General features: G+C 42.4%; 1 protein-coding gene across 2 annotated transcripts in view; it reads left to right on the top strand.

Moving 5' to 3' along the window:
* The window catches only part of TESK2 (testis associated actin remodelling kinase 2), a 134,897-nt gene that overhangs the window by 113,846 nt on the left and 1,732 nt on the right, over nucleotides 1-19,319 (top strand). For both annotated transcript variants that reach the window (XM_043574796.1, XM_043574797.1), the window contains 6 exons: nucleotides 7,915-8,061; nucleotides 17,232-17,314; nucleotides 17,554-17,638; nucleotides 17,890-17,973; nucleotides 18,176-18,262; nucleotides 18,985-19,102. In XM_043574796.1, coding sequence (XP_043430731.1) covers nucleotides 7,915-8,061; nucleotides 17,232-17,314; nucleotides 17,554-17,638; nucleotides 17,890-17,973; nucleotides 18,176-18,262; nucleotides 18,985-19,102 — 604 coding nt within the window. The remainder of the gene's footprint in view (nucleotides 1-7,914; nucleotides 8,062-17,231; nucleotides 17,315-17,553; nucleotides 17,639-17,889; nucleotides 17,974-18,175; nucleotides 18,263-18,984; nucleotides 19,103-19,319) is intronic.

Below are 19,319 nucleotides of genomic sequence, written 5' to 3'. Positions count from 1 at the left end.
TAGAAATATGTACAGAGGGATAAATGGCACAAAGTATAGGATGAGGTATTAGGAAATGCTTTCCAAAATAAAAGATTTGAACTAGGTTTAGAAGGATAAATAAGAATTAACAAAGCTATGAAAAGAAAGAGGAGTATTCTGGCAGTAGATAAGCATATATGAAGGTAGAATGAAACATTTAAATATTCTGAAATACTTTTTAGGTTCCCTTTCCCTTTGGGTCAGTTCATTACTACTGACTGCTTCAGTCAGGCAGCCCTGGTGGATCTCCTGAACAGTGGCAAACTCGGACCTTGGCAGATGTAGGGATATATGCTTGTAGTGGCTGTGGAACTTCGAGCTGAGAACAGGAGCCTCTTTTGGAGCACAAGCCTCCCACAGGGCGCTCTTGGGATGCCTGTCCTGAAATTACCCAAGGCAGTAACAAAGCTTTCTTTTCTTCTTTAAACCAAGCCAGCAGGATGGGATGTCTGCTAGCCTTTGTGTTTGGAGCCGACCAAAAGACATACAGTGGCCAGCACAATGGCATTGTTGGGCTTTAGTGAAAACTAGGTCGGGGCCCAGGCCCTCATCTGTAGAGGGCTCATCCAAAGAACAGAGGTTTCACAAGTCACTGATTTAGCCGATACTGATTTGACACTAATACTGATTTCTGATCTGTTTCTGACTTACTGACGGCACCTACGATTATAGGATCTCTTCCCATTGCTTCTCTGAACACCTAAATTTGGAATCTTTGAGTTGTCTTTAACTCTTTTCCTTCAGTTCTCATATTTACCACTCGGTTGCTATATCCTTTAGATTCTGTCTCTGCATATTCTAACTCTAGCTCACCCTCTCATGCTTATAATAATAGCACTCTAAGTCAGGCATTTGGTCACCTCTCATCTCTACTGTTGCAGTACCCTCCAGACCTTCCTCTAGTTACTCCTCTATCCTGCTGTCAGCATGATCTTTCTAAAATGTAGTTTTGGGCATGTATTAGTTTCCTAGGGCTGCCATAAAAAAGCACCACAATGTGGGTGGCTTATAAAAACAGAAATTATTCTTTTACAGTTTTACAATTCTGAAGGTTGGAAGTCCAAAATCAAAGTGTTGGCAGGGCCATGCTGTCTCTCTGAAAGCTCTAGGGTAAGATCCTTCCTTGCCTCTTCCTAGCTTCTGGTGGTATCTGTTGGCTTACAGATGTGTCACTCTTATCATTCACATCTTTGCCTCCCTTATTACATAACATTCCCCCTGTGTCTGTGTCTCTTCTCCTCTTTTTATAAAGATACCAATCCTATTGGGCTAAGGGTCTGCTCTACTCCAGTATGACCCCATCTTTATTCAATTCTATCTGCAAAGACCCTATTTCCCAATAAGGTCACATTCACAGGTACCAGAGGTTAGGACTTGAGCATATCTTTTGGGGAGACATAATTCAACACATAACATATCATAGTATACCTTTACCTATAAACCTTTAGTACTGCCATGGTCTGACAAATTAATTATAGACATTTCATCGTGGTGTTTCAGAACTTATCTAAAAATAGTGTATATTTATAATAATAAATAATAACAGCAATAGACAACAACTGACATATACTGAGAACTTTCTTTGATATTGTTCTAAGCATTTTACACATCAACTCATTGAATCTTCATAACTCTGTAGGTTAGGTACTAATCTTTTTGGTTGTTGCCATTAGATACTATTCTTATTCCCATTTTATAGATGAGTGTTAAAGAAATTGAATAACCAACCCAGGGTTACACAGCTTTTCAGAGGTTAGATTCAATCCTAGGCAGTCTAACTCTGTAGTATGTAGGCTTTACCATTATACTGTACTGCCCCTTTACTTTTTAGTTTCATCCCCTCTCTCTACTTATACCTTATTCAGGAGAAAGAAAAGGAATAACTACCAATCTCTGCACTTTATCTATGTGTTCCTTTTGCAAAAAAATGTCTTTCTTATTCCTAGTTCTACATATGGGCTTCCATGAAATGGAACTGAATCCTCGACAATGAGTGATTTAGCCAGGCCTGGGTGAGGGAAGGGTATTCCAGGTAAAACAAAACAAAACAAAACAAAACAACAACAAAAAACAGCAATGTGCACAAATGTGCAAGTAAGCAGGGATCAGACCTTTATAAGCAGGGGTGAAAGGTTTCCTATGCCATGCTAAGTAAGGGTTGTGGGTTTTATCCTAAGAGAAATAGGGCATCACTGAATAATTTTAACAGGAATTGGCTTTAGATTGGCATTTCAGAAGGATTATTTGTGGTGTATTATGGAAAAAGGATTGGAATGAGGGCTAAGTCTGTTCAAGAAAGGGACAAGAAGACTAGTTAGACAGCTAGTGGAATAACCCAAGAGATGGATTATGAAGATAAAATCTTGACAGTGGGGAGAATGAGCTGAGCCCTATGCTAGGCATACTTTGTATACCTTATTTCTTTTAATTACTCCCTGCTTTTGATTAAACATCAAACCCTGTTGCTTCTACCTCTAAGATGTCTCCAGATATTAACCTCCTTTCCATTCTTGCTGTCATTGTCCTATTCAGGCTTTTGTTACTTCTTCCCACTTGGATGATTCCAGAAGCCTCCTAACTATTCTCCTGGCTTCAGCTCCTGACTTTCCCACACAGTTTTTACATTACTCTTAAAATGATAATTCTGTATAGGATATATGAGGTTATTGTCTTGTGTGAAAAAAAATTTTTAGTTGATTATCATCTCAACTGGACTGTGAACTAGGCTAGACTGGACTGTGAACTAAGAGCAGAGACTGGCCCCACTTAGGTTTGTGTTTTCATATAATACGTTTTCAGTGTTTGTGTAGGTGGATGGATAAAGAGATGGATAGATCTTCCTCAGGACAGCCCTGCTAATTAAGTGGCAGCAAATGATCTGTGGTAGTTAGATGGCAGCATATTTATCTGCCTTGGGTGAGTTCCCTAGCTCTAGGCCAGTTGGGTAGGTTTTTCTAAAAGGAGTAACAGTTCTTACAGTTGATATTTTCTTCAGAGCCTCTGGATATGCCTTTGAACCAATGTTTAGAGATAAGCTTGTTTGTTGCAGGTATCAGTAGATTGATAATTCAAAGTTAAAAAAAAAAAAGTAACCCTTTTGTCTTATTCTTCTGATGGTTATGATTGGGTGATCCTACTATAGCTGACTAAAATCAACAAGAATTGGGAATAGGAGCCCTGGGTGTAGTCAGTGTTACCTTAAGGAGAGGTTAAGTATTGCCTACTGCTGCTCCAGAATATTCTCTGTGTGGGTATGTTTATGTGTCTGTCTGTGTCTGAACTAGTACCATGAGAGCCTATTGGGATACATGGGAAGAGCCATATTCTCAGCCTACACAACTCCCAGCTATCTTTTAGGATCCAACTCAGATGTTACCACACTCTCTGAAATTTTCCAAACTCAAGGAGAGTCAGTTTCTACTTTCATACCTGAAGTATTTACCTCTACTAAAGGGTTATTGGTATTATTTACTTACATCTGTGTCTTTCACTGGACATCTTTAAGGTATATATAAACTGTTATTCATCTTTATATACCCACATTTACTATGTGGAGTGCACTCTTCTAATCACTGGGGAAAATAATGCTGATGTAAACTGATAAGTTCTTACTGTCATATGGGGGTGACAGGAGGCAGAGAAGTGCTCAATAAATGAGGTAGAAGTAATTTTAATTGATATTCCTGAGTGGAGAACTGAGTGTCCACTAATCTGACCCATTGGTGATTTTTTATGGTATCGACGTATGATTTCCTGCATACATAATATTGTTAGTCTCCAACACACATTTATTTATTTACTGCTTTTATGAAGAGTCTTTAATGAAATCAAGTATCAAACACAAATGAAATGGTAGAAACTCTGTTATAATATTTTATTAGACAGGAGAAGGAAAGGCAGGTTTTGGTGTAGATAAAGTTGGGGATCCGTCAATAAGAGGTACCAAAGTACCTATGACACTTGACTGGCTGATACTATAGTTTTCTGAACTTGAAAGTTTAAAAGAACAGCAATAAAAAGTGTAAAACTCTCTCTAGTAGGTTATTTAAATACACTGCCAATGCCTTAGGTTGTTTTGTAGAGCCGGTCAAGGGAGTGGTCTGGAAGAAAACAAAGCAAAGCAGGTGTTGAGAAACTGAATGTGCTAGTGCAATTGCTTTTGCCTCTGCTTCGCACAGAGGGATTTGTTCAGAGGACGCCAGCTGAGCCAGCACTGGGAGTTGCTTATGGGGAAGTGAACATTCCAACTAATGGGCACACAGAGTATGTAGCAACTTAGAAGTCTTCCTTGTTGGCAGATCTCGAACTTCCTTTACTTACATATGCAAAGGTCTTGAGACATTGCGAAGTTACGGTTTCTAAAGGCCCAGAGGCCTATCAGCCCCTTCTAAAAATATTCACCAAAAGCAGGCAAGAGGAACAGGCTGTAACAATAAACTCCCTTTAATTTCCTTCTCTGGTCCTGGTTTGTGCTTCTTCCATGTTGGTTGAAAAAACCAGAGCCTACTAATGGTGTGATTCCTCACCTTGTCTCACCTTTCTCTTCTGCTCTCCACCCTCTGCCTTGGTCTGTGGATTTCTCAGGTCCTGAGACATGCTGAAAAGAGTAAATATGTGTTTTTCCAAAGCAGAATCAAGGGTCCTGGCTTAGCCTGGCCTAGAGAGAATGCAGATACGGCCTTTTCATCATAGTCTTTTCTGCCTGACCCTCAATTAGGAAACCTCAGTGGCTCCTGAAGTCAGGCTTTCCATGTCACATTGTCACCATATCAAAGAAGTGAACCACCATCTTTTCAGACTGTTTTGACTCTCAGAACTGAAGAAATTTGTGTGATTAGATGTCCACTTCATTGTCTCCATGTTGCTTGGAGTTTGCAAATTCACTTTCTTTTTAACAAATGGGCTCCTCAATTGTGAACTGTGGACAGATTCAACTAGAGTGAAGAGATTAAAGGTGCTATTCTAATGCTGTCATTATGCCTCATTTTGAGATTTCCAAGATGGGTTATGAAGCAGAAGTAAGCAGACTGACAAGTTTCCCTTTTGAGAAGTTAGGTATATTTTTAGCCTTTCTTTCTGCCTGAGCCAACCTGATCCACCGCATCCAAGGATCTAAAGTGTTGCATCCTACTGCCCCCAGCTGGCTCTTTTTGGTGCTTATGTTACTACATCATAAAATCTCAGATTATATGGCACTTAAATTTTTTTCTAAGCACTTTCATGTATTTATATTAGATCCTCATAATAACATTGTGAGTTATATGGATCAGGAATTATCATATCTATTTTATACAGGGGAAAACTGAAGGATAGCCTCATTAGTTGATTTGTCCAAAGGTAAATAGTTGTTAAGAGGCAGAATTGGACTAAACTTCAGATTTCTTGCCTGTTAACCCATTAGGTTCCCTAGTCTTTTGAAAATTCAGTATCACCCCCCCCCCCAAAATAGATATTAAGAGCTTAATTTTAGGCTTAGAGGAATTTTCCCTCTTTCTCTCTTGGAAGGAGAAGGGAGATAATATATCATGTAAGGTTTGAATAAATTCATTACCTAATTGGAAAAAAAAAATTGAGCTCCTGTTCTGTATGAGGCTCTTTGACTCAGATGTTGTGGCTTCTAACTCTAATGTAATGTAGTGGTAAAGAACATCGACTGTGGGCCAGACTGTCTGGGTTTGAACCCTAGATCTTAACCTCTAAATGCCTTTTATAAAATGAGAATAATAATACACTTAACTCATAGGGTTACGTGCAGATTAAATGAGATAATTAATGTAAAGTTCTTAGACTAGTGCTTGGTACAAAGTAAACACTATATAAATAAATATTAACTGTTGCCATTGTTGTTTCATTGCTATTGTTATTGTTTCTATTATTAGAATCTCTTTATAAAAAGGTTTATTTGTTCTTTAAAAAAAGAAAAATGCAAAGCAGCCCCTCATGGGTATGTAGAAATGACGAACAGCCAACTTTATTGAAAGAGTACATCGTCATATAGTTTCTCCACAGCCTTATCTTCCTACTCACTCCTCCGTTCCCTTTGGTCTTAACTCTGGTCTTAACTAACTGCTCCGGCCATAGTTGCCAATTACTTCTTAGTTGCAAGTTCAGTGGACACTTTTTATGCTCACATAACTTGATATTTATGGCATTTGATACTTTTGGTCATTTCCACCTTGGAATGTTCTCCTTCTTTGGCTTCTGTGGTAACATTCTTCCTTGGTTCTACTTCCTCTGCCTGCTCCTTTAAACGTTACCATTCCTTAAGATTCTGTTAATTTGCACTTTATATGTTAACCCCTGGACAATTTCATACATCCCTTGGCATCATGACTACTTCAGCTCAATGTTACTATCTTTTAAATGTTAGTCTCTAGCTCAGACTTTGTTCCTAAACTTTAAGCTGATTCTCTATAGGACATCTTCACCTCGGCTGTCCCACAAGCCCTTAAACTCAACATCTCCTAGCTAAACTCACTATCTTTTAACCTTGCTTCTTCTAAAAACCTGTCCTTCTATTTTGTGGATATTTAATAATGGCATCCAGGGACCAATAACCTAGGATCAACCTAGAGCTTTTTGTTGCCCTCATCCCCCCATCCAGGTAGTCAAGTTGTTTGTTTGTTTGTTTGTTTGACTCTTCCATTTAAAAATATATCTTGAATCTTGCTCTATTCTAATACTTCCACTATTGCCTTAACTGAGGCACCCTTCTTTCATCAGGATTATTGTAATAATTGCCTATTTATCCTCCATATTCTCCATCTAACCCACCGATCATACCATTGCTTAAATAATCTTTTCTTTAAGAAGAAAATGGGGGCACCTGGGTGCCACATTCAATTGAGCATTTGGCTCAGGTCATGATCTCATCATTTGTGAGACCGAGCCCCATGCTGGGCTCTGTGCTGACCATGCAGAGCCTGCTTGGAATTCTCTTTCCCTCTCTCTCTTCCCCCTATCCCATTCGTGTTCTCTCTCTCTCTCTCTCTCTCTCATTCTCTCTCTCTCTCTCTCTCTCTCTCTCAAAATAAATAAATAAACTTTTTAAAAAGTAATAAAAAAAAATAGGGGAACCTGGGTGGCTCAGTCAGTTAAGCATCCAACTTACGCTCAGGTCATGATGTCATGGTCCATGAGTTTGAGCACCACGTCAGGCTCTGTGCTGACAGCTTGGAGCCTGGAGCCAGCTTCGGATTCTGTGTCTCCCTCTCTCTCTGCCCCTCCCCTGCTTAGGGTCTGTCTCTCTCTGTCTTAAAAATAAAGAAACATTAATAATAATAATAATAATAATAATAAAAATAAAATAAAAAGCAAATATGAACATTTCCCTCTTCTGCTTAAAAGGCTTATTTTGTTCCCAATAGAAGGATAAAGTCCATATATCTTAGCAAAACATATTGGCCTCACCTGTTTCTACTATTCATGCACTCTGGCCATATTGAGTAAATTAGTTTCCTGAATGCACCATGTGTTTAACCTATAACTTTGCATATGTTGCTCCTTCTGTATGTAGTATCTTTCTTTCCTGATTCCCCAGGTCATCTTTTTAACTCCTTATTTCCTCTGTATAGCGTCCTTTGACATGCCGAGATTGGTTTTGTAACTTTATCCACTCATAGTGCTGTTGTACCTGTACAAAGCTATATTTTGGCATTTACCACATGATATAGTTTGTACCCCTGAATAGATTGTGATCTCTTCAAAGGAAAGGGTCTTTGTGTGTAGCACCTACCGTAGTGCTTGGATGCAGAATAAACCCTCACTAACTTAAGAAAAAAAAAATTAAAAACCTAGAGTCTCTATCTTCTAGGTGTTTATTCTCTAATGGTTTCAACACCAGCCTAAACGTTCCTGACAAATGGTGGCTGGGTTTTCCATTCTATTTTGCAGTATATCAACTCTGGAAACCTGGAACAATTACTAGACAGTAACCTGCATTTGCCCTGGACTGTGAGGGTGAAACTGGCCTATGACATAGCAGTGGGCCTCAGCTACCTTCATTTCAAAGGCATTTTTCATCGGGACCTCACATCTAAGGTATGAAGGCTTTTCTTGCACAACTCTTTGAGACATTGTCTTCCATTACCAAGAAAGCAGTATTAAAAAAACCAATTATTAATGAACTTTGAAATAATGGAGATCTCTTACAGATTTAACATTCAATCACAGAGAATACAACTTACTACTCTGTATATTAGTATACATATATAGTATAGCTGTCCTTAGAAAACCAATCTTTCAGCAGGATTGAGTGTTGAATGTTGAGCCAGGCAACACTTAAGAACCTTAATGCTTTACTTCAATCTGAATGTATGTTGCAGGAGCAGTTGGCATGAGGAGGGTTAAGAGATTCTTGCCCTATAGGAGAGACAGCAGTCAAGGCAAATTGGGAGCCTATGTCTTAGTGTTCTCTCTCATGGCCTCCAGGAAGTAGCTCTTAACTGAGAACAGAAGTTCACTGGTTTTGTCATTTGAGTGCAGGTTTTGAGGGCCATAACGTACTGACCCATTTTCTATCTGTGTGATTGAGTTTCTGCCATTCTGCCAGTTCTTTGGCATCAGCTAGTCTCTTACTGTCCAAATTGCTATGTGACCAGGTTAGAAAAGAGTTGCTTTTAGAGGATGTTGGCCATGCTACAAGGCAGGCATCTCAGGGCCAAGTGGCCCAAGACACCACCATAACAAGGCTTATATAAATAGTACTGTTTGATCATTGATGTGGGAACTGTAAATCATCTAATATGATTTCTCTGCAAGAGCAATTTAGTCTTCTACGGATGTTTAGAGGAGTTTGTACTTGTCCAAGAATAGCTGTCATTTAATTCTCCACCTTCAACATCTACACGTGCACATACACAGACATGCATATACATACTCCTGTACCCCTTCTGTCATGAATGAGGGGTAACAAAGCTTGTTATCAGAGAAAGTTTGCAAAGGAACACAAGCAAGCTGTACTCTCAGAGCCAATAAGGCCTAGAGAAGTAAGTCGCTGGCTACCTTTCACTACAGTGGTTCTGGGGTTCCAAACAGCAGTACTACCCCTGAGGGGCCCTGGCCATTGGTTTATAAACTACTACAGAGAATACAGCTTTGGGGAGGTGAGTGTAGGGCCCCTGGGTATGGCAGGGCCATTTGTAGTCAGCTACACTGTTACTGAAGCAGCATTAAGACTGGCGAGTGGAATCCAGTGACCAACTGAGGCCTAGTTATGAGGAGTCCTTTATCTTTATTGGCACTTGTAAGGGTTAGGACCTGGAAGGTGTCATCTTATCCCTTTGTTTTTTACAAAATCAAGACTAAGAAAACTGTACTTATTCTAGGTAAATGGGTAGGGTTGTATATCACGATACTGCCTTAGGTTGATAGCCTTCTCTCACCTTGAGCGTGCAGCCAGAACCAAATCTTTGCTTCCTACTGAGAAAGCATCATTTCTTCCAAGGTGGAGAAACATCCCGATGAGTTATCTATGTATATATTTCCCCCACACCTACATGAGCGTCTCTTATGCCTGGCACCATGGGTGAAGAAATATTAGAAAAGGACAGTTTCTGACCTAGAGGTACTTATAGTCTGTTGGGAAATAACTAAAGAACAGCCTACAGCATTTAATAATTGAGTGTTCAGCTTCAGACCATTGGTTTTGGGAAAAGAAAGATCACTAGGTTAGGGTAGCTAGGCTTTCTGGAACAAAACTCCCCCCAACAAATTCCTAAGAGCTGATCGTATTCCCTCTGTGCCTCCAAAGTACTTTGCTCCATCATGCTAGTGTCCAAGTGTAGTTCTGTCTGGGATTGTCATGTTGTACTGTAACAATGACTAACCTCTTTGGACCTATAGGTCCATTTCCTAATGGGGAGTGGGTATCCCCTTGAGAAGAGAAATTAGGAACTTAGGAGAAAGAACTCTCCGTGTCTCTAGGCTGTGATTTCTTGGATCTGAACTGTAAGGAGATATTTAGGATACTCCCATGTTGTGAGAAAAAATGACTTTGCAACCTGGAGACAGGTTGGGAAGTGCACTGTAGGGAATCTCAAGTTCAAGAAAAACAAATGGGGGCACAAGGTGGCTTAGTCATTTAAGTGTCCGACTCTTGATTTTGTTTCAGGTCATGGTCTCACGGTTCATGAGACTGAGCCCAGCATGGAGCTCTGTGCTGACAGTGCGGAGCCTGCTTGGGATTCTCTCTCACCTCTCTCTCTGCGCCTCCCTTGCTAGTACTCGCTCTTTCTTTCAAAATAAATAAACATTAAAAAATTTTTTTTAAATAAAAAACTCAATTCATGAGCTCCATCAAGAAGTGGCAATCACCACACACAGGCTTTTATCAGTAGCTCTGGGAGTAACTAGTACTACACATAAGGTTTGGCTTGTAGGAGCAGCCGAGAGCAGTTTGTTTCTGCTTAATACCATTACTTCTTAGGTTATCCCTAGGAGTGTGAATTATGAATTGTACCTCTATTCTTGGTTGTTTGGTTTTGGTTTTTCACTGACTCCAAAGAAACCACTCTGGTGACTCCACCAGAGTAGAAAGCCTATTCAACTATGGTCTTAGGCTATACCACACAACTAGGAGCAGAAAATGCCAGTTTTCAGAGACTGAAGACAGCAAGAATTAGGAACAACATTGAGTGCTGGAGAGACAGAGTGTCTGTTAAGGCACCCTGTAGTAGGTTTTTTTCTTTTTTCTTTTTTCTTTTTTTTTTAAATTTTTTTTCAACGTTTTTTTATTTATTTTTGGGACAGAGAGAGACAGAGCATGAACGGGGGAGGGGCAGAGAGAGAGGGAGACACAGAATCGGAAACAGGCTCCAGCTCTGAGCCATCAGCCCAGAGCCCGACGCGGGGCTCGAACTCACGGACCGCAAGATCGTGACCTGGCTGAAGTCGGACGCTTAACCGACTGCGCCACCCAGGCTCCCCTCTTTTTTTTTTTTAAATATAATGAATAACATCAATAATTTTGGGGAACCATTCATACTATTCTATTAGAAGACCTAGTATTGGAGACATAGAAAATTACTGGAACCCAATCTTTACTATCCATGAGCTCTTAGTCTTGTTGGGGGGACAGGTATGTGAAGATTATTACATAAGAGCTGGGGTAAAGATATGGCATCACAGGGTGGGATAGAGGGCAAGGGATGGGACACATTACAGTAAACTGGATAATCTTCTAAGAAACTTGGACTGTAGCAGCCTCTGAGCATTTAGGAGTGCAGTTCAGTCTCTGATTTCCCTGTGCTGTGAAAAGAACCTCTGAACCTTTCTTGAGATGTAGAATCAGTACTTTCCTCTCTGATCCTAACTGGGTTAATGGAGTGAATTTGTGTGAGGAGAAATTTGTGTGAGGGGAAAGAGGTGATGGCACATGAAAGCCATTTTGTTGTTGTTGCAGAAATAGCTTTAGCTTGGAACTAACATTAACAAATGGATTTGGCATTTCTTCGCTCAGGTGGTTTTATTCAGTGTCAATATTGACTGTACAGCTGTTCTAGGAGACCTCAGGAACTGCTCTCAAGTGTCTACTGTGGCCCAGTTCTGAAGGGTTTGTGTTGGCTTCCAGAAATGCATTCGTGCCCACTCTTTTTGAGTCTCTTGTCAGCTCAGTCCCCACAATGGAGAGTTGAATGTATGATTAGTGTATGCCTTTGACATATGTGAAAAGAACCCCAGTTGTTTCAATTATCTGCCCAAACTTTCATATAACAAACTTTTGCTAAGCCCTTTCTGTGTGTCTGTTCTAGGTTTTGAGACACATAGATAAATGGGATCATTCACTGTCTTTGAAGAGGCAAACATAGAAGTCTCTCTGCTATGGTGTGATGAATTATAATAGGGGTGAGGACAGAGAATGGGAGCCAAGTAGCAGCAGTGCATGGGCTCCTTTTTGAAGCTGAAAAGGTCAACCCTCACCTCAGGGAAGTCTGTCTGAGCCTTTCTTATGTTTGCTGCTTACTCTAGGCAAGGACAGTTTTGTTTTGTTTTGTTTTGTTTCAAATTTGTATTTAAAGTCAAGTTAGTTAACATATAGTGTAATGTTGGTTTCAGGGGTAGAATTTAGTGATTCATTACTTACATATAAAACCCAGAGCTCATCATAACAAGTGCCTTCTTTAGTACCCATCACCCATTTAGCTAACCCCACCCGCCTCCCTCCATCAACCCTCAGTATGTTCTCTGTAATTGAGTCTCTTATGGTTTATTTCCCTCATTTTCCCCCTTCCCATATGTTAATGTTTTGTTTCTTAAATTCCGTATGTGAGTGAAATCATATGGTATTTGTCTTTCTGAGTGTTCTATTTCATTTCACTTAGCATAATATGCTGTAGCTCTACCAATGTTGTTGTTGCAAATAGCAAGAATTCATTCTTTTTGATGGCTGAGTAATATTCCAGTGTGTGCACCCCCCCCCCCCCCAATATCTTCTTTTTCAGTTCATCAGTCAGTGGGCATTTGGGCTCTTCCCATAGTTTGGCTATTGTTGATAATGCTGCTATAAACATTGGGGTGCATGTACCCCTTTTGAATCTCTATTTTTGGATCCTTCGAGGAAAATACCTAGTAGTGCAATTGCTAAGTCACAGGGTAGTTCTATTTTTAACTTTTTGTGGAACCTCCATGCTGTTTTCCAGAGCTGCACCAGTTTGCATTCCCAACAACAGTGTAAAAGGATTCCCCTTTCTCAGCATCCTCACCAAAATCTGTTGTTTACTGTGTTGTTAATTTTATAGGCAAGGAAAAAAAATTTTTATAGGCAAGGATACTTTTGAATAAAGAAGTGTCTATCCTCTATGCAATGGATCTTGCACCTCACACAGCCTGAAAATTGGTCTGGCTTCATATTTTGTACTTTATAGCCACATAGTCTATTTTGGGGCCGCATCCAAGTTAGATGAGAAATGCAAGCATTGTACTAGATGCCCTTGAATCCAAGGGCAACATTTGAGGTAGGGGCTGCAGTCACAAGTGAAAGGGTCTTATGTTATTGTACACAGTGTTGCCTTCTCCATGGACCAGGCTACTCTCTTGAGACTGCATTGCTCCTGCCATGACCTTGCTGTCCCCAAGGGAAAGCTCATCAGCCTCTTTTTCTGGGGAGGACAGAATCATTATGTGAGAACCTTTTAGAATCAGGAGACTTGGGTCTTTACCACTTAGAGTTGAAAGCTTCGTTTTTATCACCTTAAATGTAAAAATCTTAGATCTGCGCATCTGACAATGTTATTTTGAAGAACCATTAGGATTATGTTTGTGAAGAATGTTTTGTAATTCCTATGGTACCATACAGACAGAAGTAGGCAATCTTTCCCTTACCCTAGGGAAGGGATACTACCTAGTATTCTCTGGGCCACCTTCCTCTTAAGACATTACTGCTTTCCTACAGCTTATAGTCTATAGTCATGGGAATGAACTGTACAGACACTTTCATTATAATATAGCAGATGCTAAGGTTACAGAAAGGGCAATGCATAAGATGCTTTGAAAAAGTGGTATTTAACCCAACCTAAGGGTACAGAGCAGGCTTCTTGGAAGAGAAAATACCTAAGCTGAATCTTGAAAATGGAATTCTACTTATGAATAAGTAGTGTGTGTGTGTGCACATGCATGTGGTGGGGCTAATATTCCAGAGCAGAGTAGACAAAGGGAATTGCATAAACAAAGGCATAGTGGCATGAACAGTACAATGGGCAGACTGGGAGGTAGGAGTGGTGGGGAATAAGAGCTGAAAAGAGAGGACTCTGATCATATACTATCAAACTTGGAATTAATCTTCTAGACAGGAAATGAAGAAAACCACTGTCAGCTTTTTTTTTTTTAATTTTTTTTTCAACGTTTTTATTTTATTTTTGGGACAGAGAGAGACAGAGCATGAACGGGGGAGGGTCAGAGAGAGAGGGAGACACAGAATCGGAAGCAGGCTCCAGGCTCTGAGCCATCAGCCCAGAGCCTGACGCGGGGCTCGAACTCACGGACTGTGAGATCGTGACCTGGCTGAAGTCGGACGCTTAACCGACTGCACCACCCAGGCGCCCCAGTCAGTTTTTTTAAAGTAAGCTTTTTGAGATACACTTCACATAAAATAAAATTTGCCCTCTCAAAGTATGTATTTCAGTGGTTTTTAGTATATTCAGCCATCACCACTATCTAACTTCAGAACTTTTCACTTTTCATTTCACTAGAAATGAAAGCCCCAGATTCTATTCCCCTCTCCCTTCAGCCCTGGGCAACCACTAATCCATTTTCACTTCTATGGATTTGCTTATTCTGGGCGTTTAATATAAAAACAATCACACAGTATGTCATTGATGGCTTTTAAACAGGAGAGTAACACAGATTTACATTTTACTAAGGTCATGCTGGCAGGAATGAGGAAGGTGGATTATGGAGTTCAAGCCTGGACTAAACCATAGAGATCAGTTAGAAGAGCACTGCAATATCCCAGGGAGGAATAAGGAGGACCTGGACTAATGCAAAGGTGGGGGCGGGGAGGGGTGGGCAATGAAGAGGGAGGGGCAGATTTGAAAAATATTTAGAAGCTAAATTAGTTGGAGTAAGAGTAAAAAATCTAGGGTGAATCCCAGGTTGCTAGCTTAGCTAGCTTTAGCTTTTGAGGGAAAAAGTGAGTTCAGGTTTGCATGTATGGAATTCAGTATGAGTAATCCAGGAGATGTCCAGAAATAGACTGGATATGCAAATCTGAAGCTTGAGGATAAAGGTCAGGTCTGAGGATATACATTTGGGAGTCATCAGCACAAATGGAGCCTGAGAGATGTAGGCTCAAGATAGAACTCTGAGAGCATGAGATAGGAAGAAGTACCTGCACTGGAGCCTGTACAGTAGCCAAAGGTAGAGAAGGAAAACCAGGGCTGTAGTGTCACAGAAGCCAGGAGAGAAAAATTGAAAGGGAACAGGAATAGCCTCTAACTAGCCTCTAATAGCTAGTCTGTTAGCTTCAGGACCACAACTGTTTATTCTCTGCACTCCTAGTATTAATGATTCCTGAATCATATGTAAAAGTGTTGAAAGAATCAACAATGTCAACAGCAGAAAGATCAAGTTAATATAAGGACTAATTTTTGTCTATTGAGCTTAAAGCCCTAGAGTCATGTGAGAACTTACAGCAGAAACCCATGAGGAATGAGTGGGAGATAAGGAAGTAAAAATGGCAAGTGTTGCCAGCCAAACTTCGCTAGCCTAGACCCCATTCAGGACAGGCTCAGGAGATTTTGGAAAATACCACCAGGGCTAATCCATCAGGGCTCCTCCTCATTTGCCTTATCCCTTTAGAAATACAGACTTCTAAAATTTGGCTCTTTTGTTTTTCAGTATCCCAACTTTGTCTTTGGCTCCAATGCCCAGCTATTGGCTGTGAGAAACTTTATGAGGGGCAGTGGTCACCCTCCAGACCAGAGGCAAACTGGGTAGCCTTGCCCCATATTGTGGGGCCCTGATCATCCCTGCCTTAGCCATTTCTCAGCTGTTCAGAGAAGCTACTGTGAAGTCCTGTACTCCTAGATGGATGATTTGCAGTGAGTGGACAGTAGATGTCTATGAATGTGAAGATCGGGCAGAAACCACAGAGCTTTGACAAGGGCAGAGTACTGTGGCCATGTTCTGTTCCTTATCTCCTCCTCCCAGGCTGAATTTACAGGGCAGTTTCTGAGGGCTATAAAGCAAATAGTAAGTAGGACTTTAGACTGAGCCTAGGAGACAGGAGAAAGGAGTTGCAGATCAAATAGGAGGGGAGAAAAATAGGTGACAGATCTGAGCTGCCACTGCCTCATAAGCCTGTGCCCTATGGCCTGGGCTTCAGCTGTTTAATAGGCAAGCTGGCCTAGGGCCCATCTTCTCATGGTCATAGTCAGGGGGTTATGGGGTGCTGAGCCAGCAGAACCTGATGGGAAGGCCAAAGCCAGGACAAGTACAAGGATGGTCCTGCTTGGAAGCCAGAGATGATGCATGTCTACTCGGGCCCAGGTTAGATGTGATGAAATCACAGGCTCCCTCCAGCTCAGGGAGAAAATAGTATGATAATGTCAAGGCCAAAGTAGGGGGCGGGGGGTGATTGGTACCTGAGGTAGAGTAAGCAGGAGGTGACTTGGCAACTGCATGCCAAACCTGGTAAGGAGGGAGGGTAGGTTTGGGTCAAATAGGGTCTTGCTGGCCCCAGAAATGTCCCTGAGCCAAGGATCCCTACTCTCTCCTGCCTTTGGAGGAAGAAGGTGGTGTGAGGTGCCTCATGAGCGAGTGGTGTAGGGCTATTTTGAATGTAGCTGTTTGCGGAGAGCCGGTTGGTGATTTGTGTTTATTTACAAGCCATTTGTGTTCATCTTTTCTCTGGGGACAGCAGCATTTGTTCAGTGAGCACATCCTGAGCCTCTCTCATGAGTTGAGTGCTATCAGAGGGCCTGAACCAGAACCTGCTCTCTGTTAGACTGTAAGAGGAAGTGACATAGAGGAGGAGTTAAAGGAGCTGAGAAGAGAGAGGGTGGTGAGAGCTGGAGACGACAGGATGGAAAGGTCACTTACCTTAAAACACATAAAATCTGAGGTGAAAAGGAGAGTTGAGAGAACATTCCAAATGGAAGGAAGCAATAGAAGCAAAGACAAAGGCTTGAAGGGGCTGTTCAGGCTTCACAGGTCAGGCTTGTCTGTGACAAGTTTAGATGGAGATGTGTGCATAGGAGCAGCAGCCGGGGGTAGGGGGCAGGCCAGTGGTTGGAGCCAGATCATAGACTTTTAATGCCATTGAGGAGGTTGGTTGTGATCCTCTGGGCAATGAAAGGTAGTGCAGGCCTGGCACTTGTCCTACACTTATATTACTTTGGGTCTCTGCATTCTGAGGAAAAGAGGATGGGAGGCAGGGACCTGATAGTCCGTCTTCCTCCACTAGATTCTAAGCTCCACGAGGACAAAGATGTCTGTTCATTGAGCTTTCTCTGGCACTTAGAACCATGCTTAGTATATAAAAGCAAAGATAAATATTTGTTTGAAGCATATGACTCTTATGGCAGCCACCCAAGATCCAGGCCTAACTCATTTCACATGGCTGACAGAGTCCCAGGTCTGACCACTGGGTCAGCCTGAGTGTAGTTTCACCAAGGAGAAGACAAGGTGCCCTGTGGCAGGGAGGGGTGGTGGTAACACTATGGCTGGCTGGTCCCCCTTCTGAGCCACATTGTCTTCTTCTTTGGGAACCCTAGAACTGCCTGATAAAGAGGGATGAGAATGGTTACTCTGCAGTGGTAGCTGACTTTGGCCTGGCTGAGAAGATTCCTGACGTCAGGTGGGTAGCCCTAATAGGTGCTGGGGTCACAGAAGAGACTGAAGCAAAGGAAAAACGCCAGCTTCCTCCCCAGAGGCCAGAACTTGGTTACAGTTCAATCTCAGCTCCCTAAATTTGGTCAGTCTTAGTCTGTGTCCATTCTTCAGGGAGAAGAATTCCCAATGGTCAGATATCCCATTGCACCAGCCAGTGGTGAGCTCATTCTCCATATAATCTCTCCCCTCACCCCCACCCCACAGCATGGGGAATGAGAAGCTGGCTGTGGTGGGCTCACCCTTCTGGATGGCACCTGAGGTTCTCCGAGATGAGCCCTACAATGAAAAGGTGAGTCTGGGGAGCCCAGGGCCTGGTTCTCCTTAGAATCCACTCTTATCAGGTAAGTGTCCAGGATCAATCACCCTGTATGTTCACGGTAAGTATCTACATCCTGCTCAGAGCAGGGTTGGTACTTGGCAGCTACCCAGTAAATGAACTGAATGAAATACAGGGCTTAGGCCTGGGCTGGCAGACCTGAGGGACACAGACCCCACCTCTCACCCCACTGAGAAGGAAACTGAGGTCTTACTACCCACCAGGCGGATGTGTTCTCTTATGGTATCATCCTCTGTGAGATCATCGCCCGCATCCAAGCTGATCCGGACTACCTTCCTCGCACAGAGGTGAGCTGCAGGCATAGGGAACAGTGCCACTGGGATGGGGCTGGTTTTGAGGCTATGGAACTGTTGTTACTGGGGTGGAGTTGCTGGAACTGTGTGGTTACTTCTTTGGGGCAGTTCTCAGCCTCTCCTAAGCAGGCCAGGATGGGTGGAGGGATTAATGACCAGTCTACCAATGTCCCCTCCCCACCATACCCATCCACAGAACTTCGGATTAGACTATGACGCTTTCCAGCATATGGTGGGAGACTGTCCCCCAGAATTTCTGCAGCTCACCTTCAACTGCTGTAATGTGAGTGTCTCCCTCCCCTTCCCCCAGCTTTGGTCAGGGGCTGGCTGAACCCCTTTCACCTGGTTAGGACTGTAGGGACAAGTTGCTCATTAAGGTTCATGAGGAGCCTCATTTTCACTGATGAGTGGCAGTGCCCACATCCCCTCCTCCAGGCCTAACAGATAGTCCAGAGCCCTGGACCAAGAAAAGGAAAACTGCAAACTGCTTTGTATTGTAGTCTTCAGCCTGCAGGGTAGACTTACCACCTCTTGCTTTCGATACTGATAGAGCTCTGGTCAGGTTTCAATTGGACTTTGGGTCCAGCTGGTCTTAAGAACTTCTTATGGGAAGAACTTTTGTTAACCCTCACTTTATACAGTTCTGGGGCTGGACCTACCTGTTATGACCAAGGGGTAGCCGGGCTTTCCTCAGGTAGCTCCCAGAAACATGTTAGCAGCAGAACTCAAGAACAGAACAAACTAATGTTAAGCCTACTCTTTCGGAGGGTTCTGTGCCCAACAAGGGGATAAGACCCATACAGAAAGGGTGCTGATAGGGGAGGGTATTAGACAACAGCATCTCCCCTGACCTTAGCTCTGGGAATCATCCTCATGGCCTGGGGCCTTCAGAAAAGAGCTTAGCTGCACACCTGAATCTTAAAAGATGCCAGAAACAGACTCAAACGCCATCCTTGGGGTGGAAAATAGGAGTGGAGGGCTAATGGCTGGTGTGGATGACCACAGATGGACCCCAAACTACGCCCATCCTTTGCGGAGATTGGGAAGACCTTGGAGGAAATTCTGAGCCATCTACAGGAAGAAGAGCTGGAGACGGACAGGAAGCTGCAGCCCACAGCCAAGGGTAAGAGATTAGACCATAGTGTTTCACCTGATCCCAAGGGAAGAAATTAGGATGTGGGGCCTTCCTCTCTAGGGCTCATTGCAGGATCTCATGTCCAGAAGAAAGGCAGAGGGGCAGGGGATGATGGAAAAAGTATGGGACTCTTCAGAGTTATGACTTGGCATATTGCCTCTCTTGTTTCTCATTGGTGAAACACTTTGTGGCACAAGGTGCTGCT

The sequence above is a fragment of the Prionailurus bengalensis genome, chromosome C1, assembly GCF_016509475.1.
Source record: "Prionailurus bengalensis isolate Pbe53 chromosome C1, Fcat_Pben_1.1_paternal_pri, whole genome shotgun sequence".
NCBI lineage: Eukaryota > Metazoa > Chordata > Mammalia > Carnivora > Felidae > Prionailurus > Prionailurus bengalensis.
The sequence above is the reverse complement of the archived record's forward strand: the minus strand, read 5'-3'. Positions and strand labels throughout refer to the sequence as shown.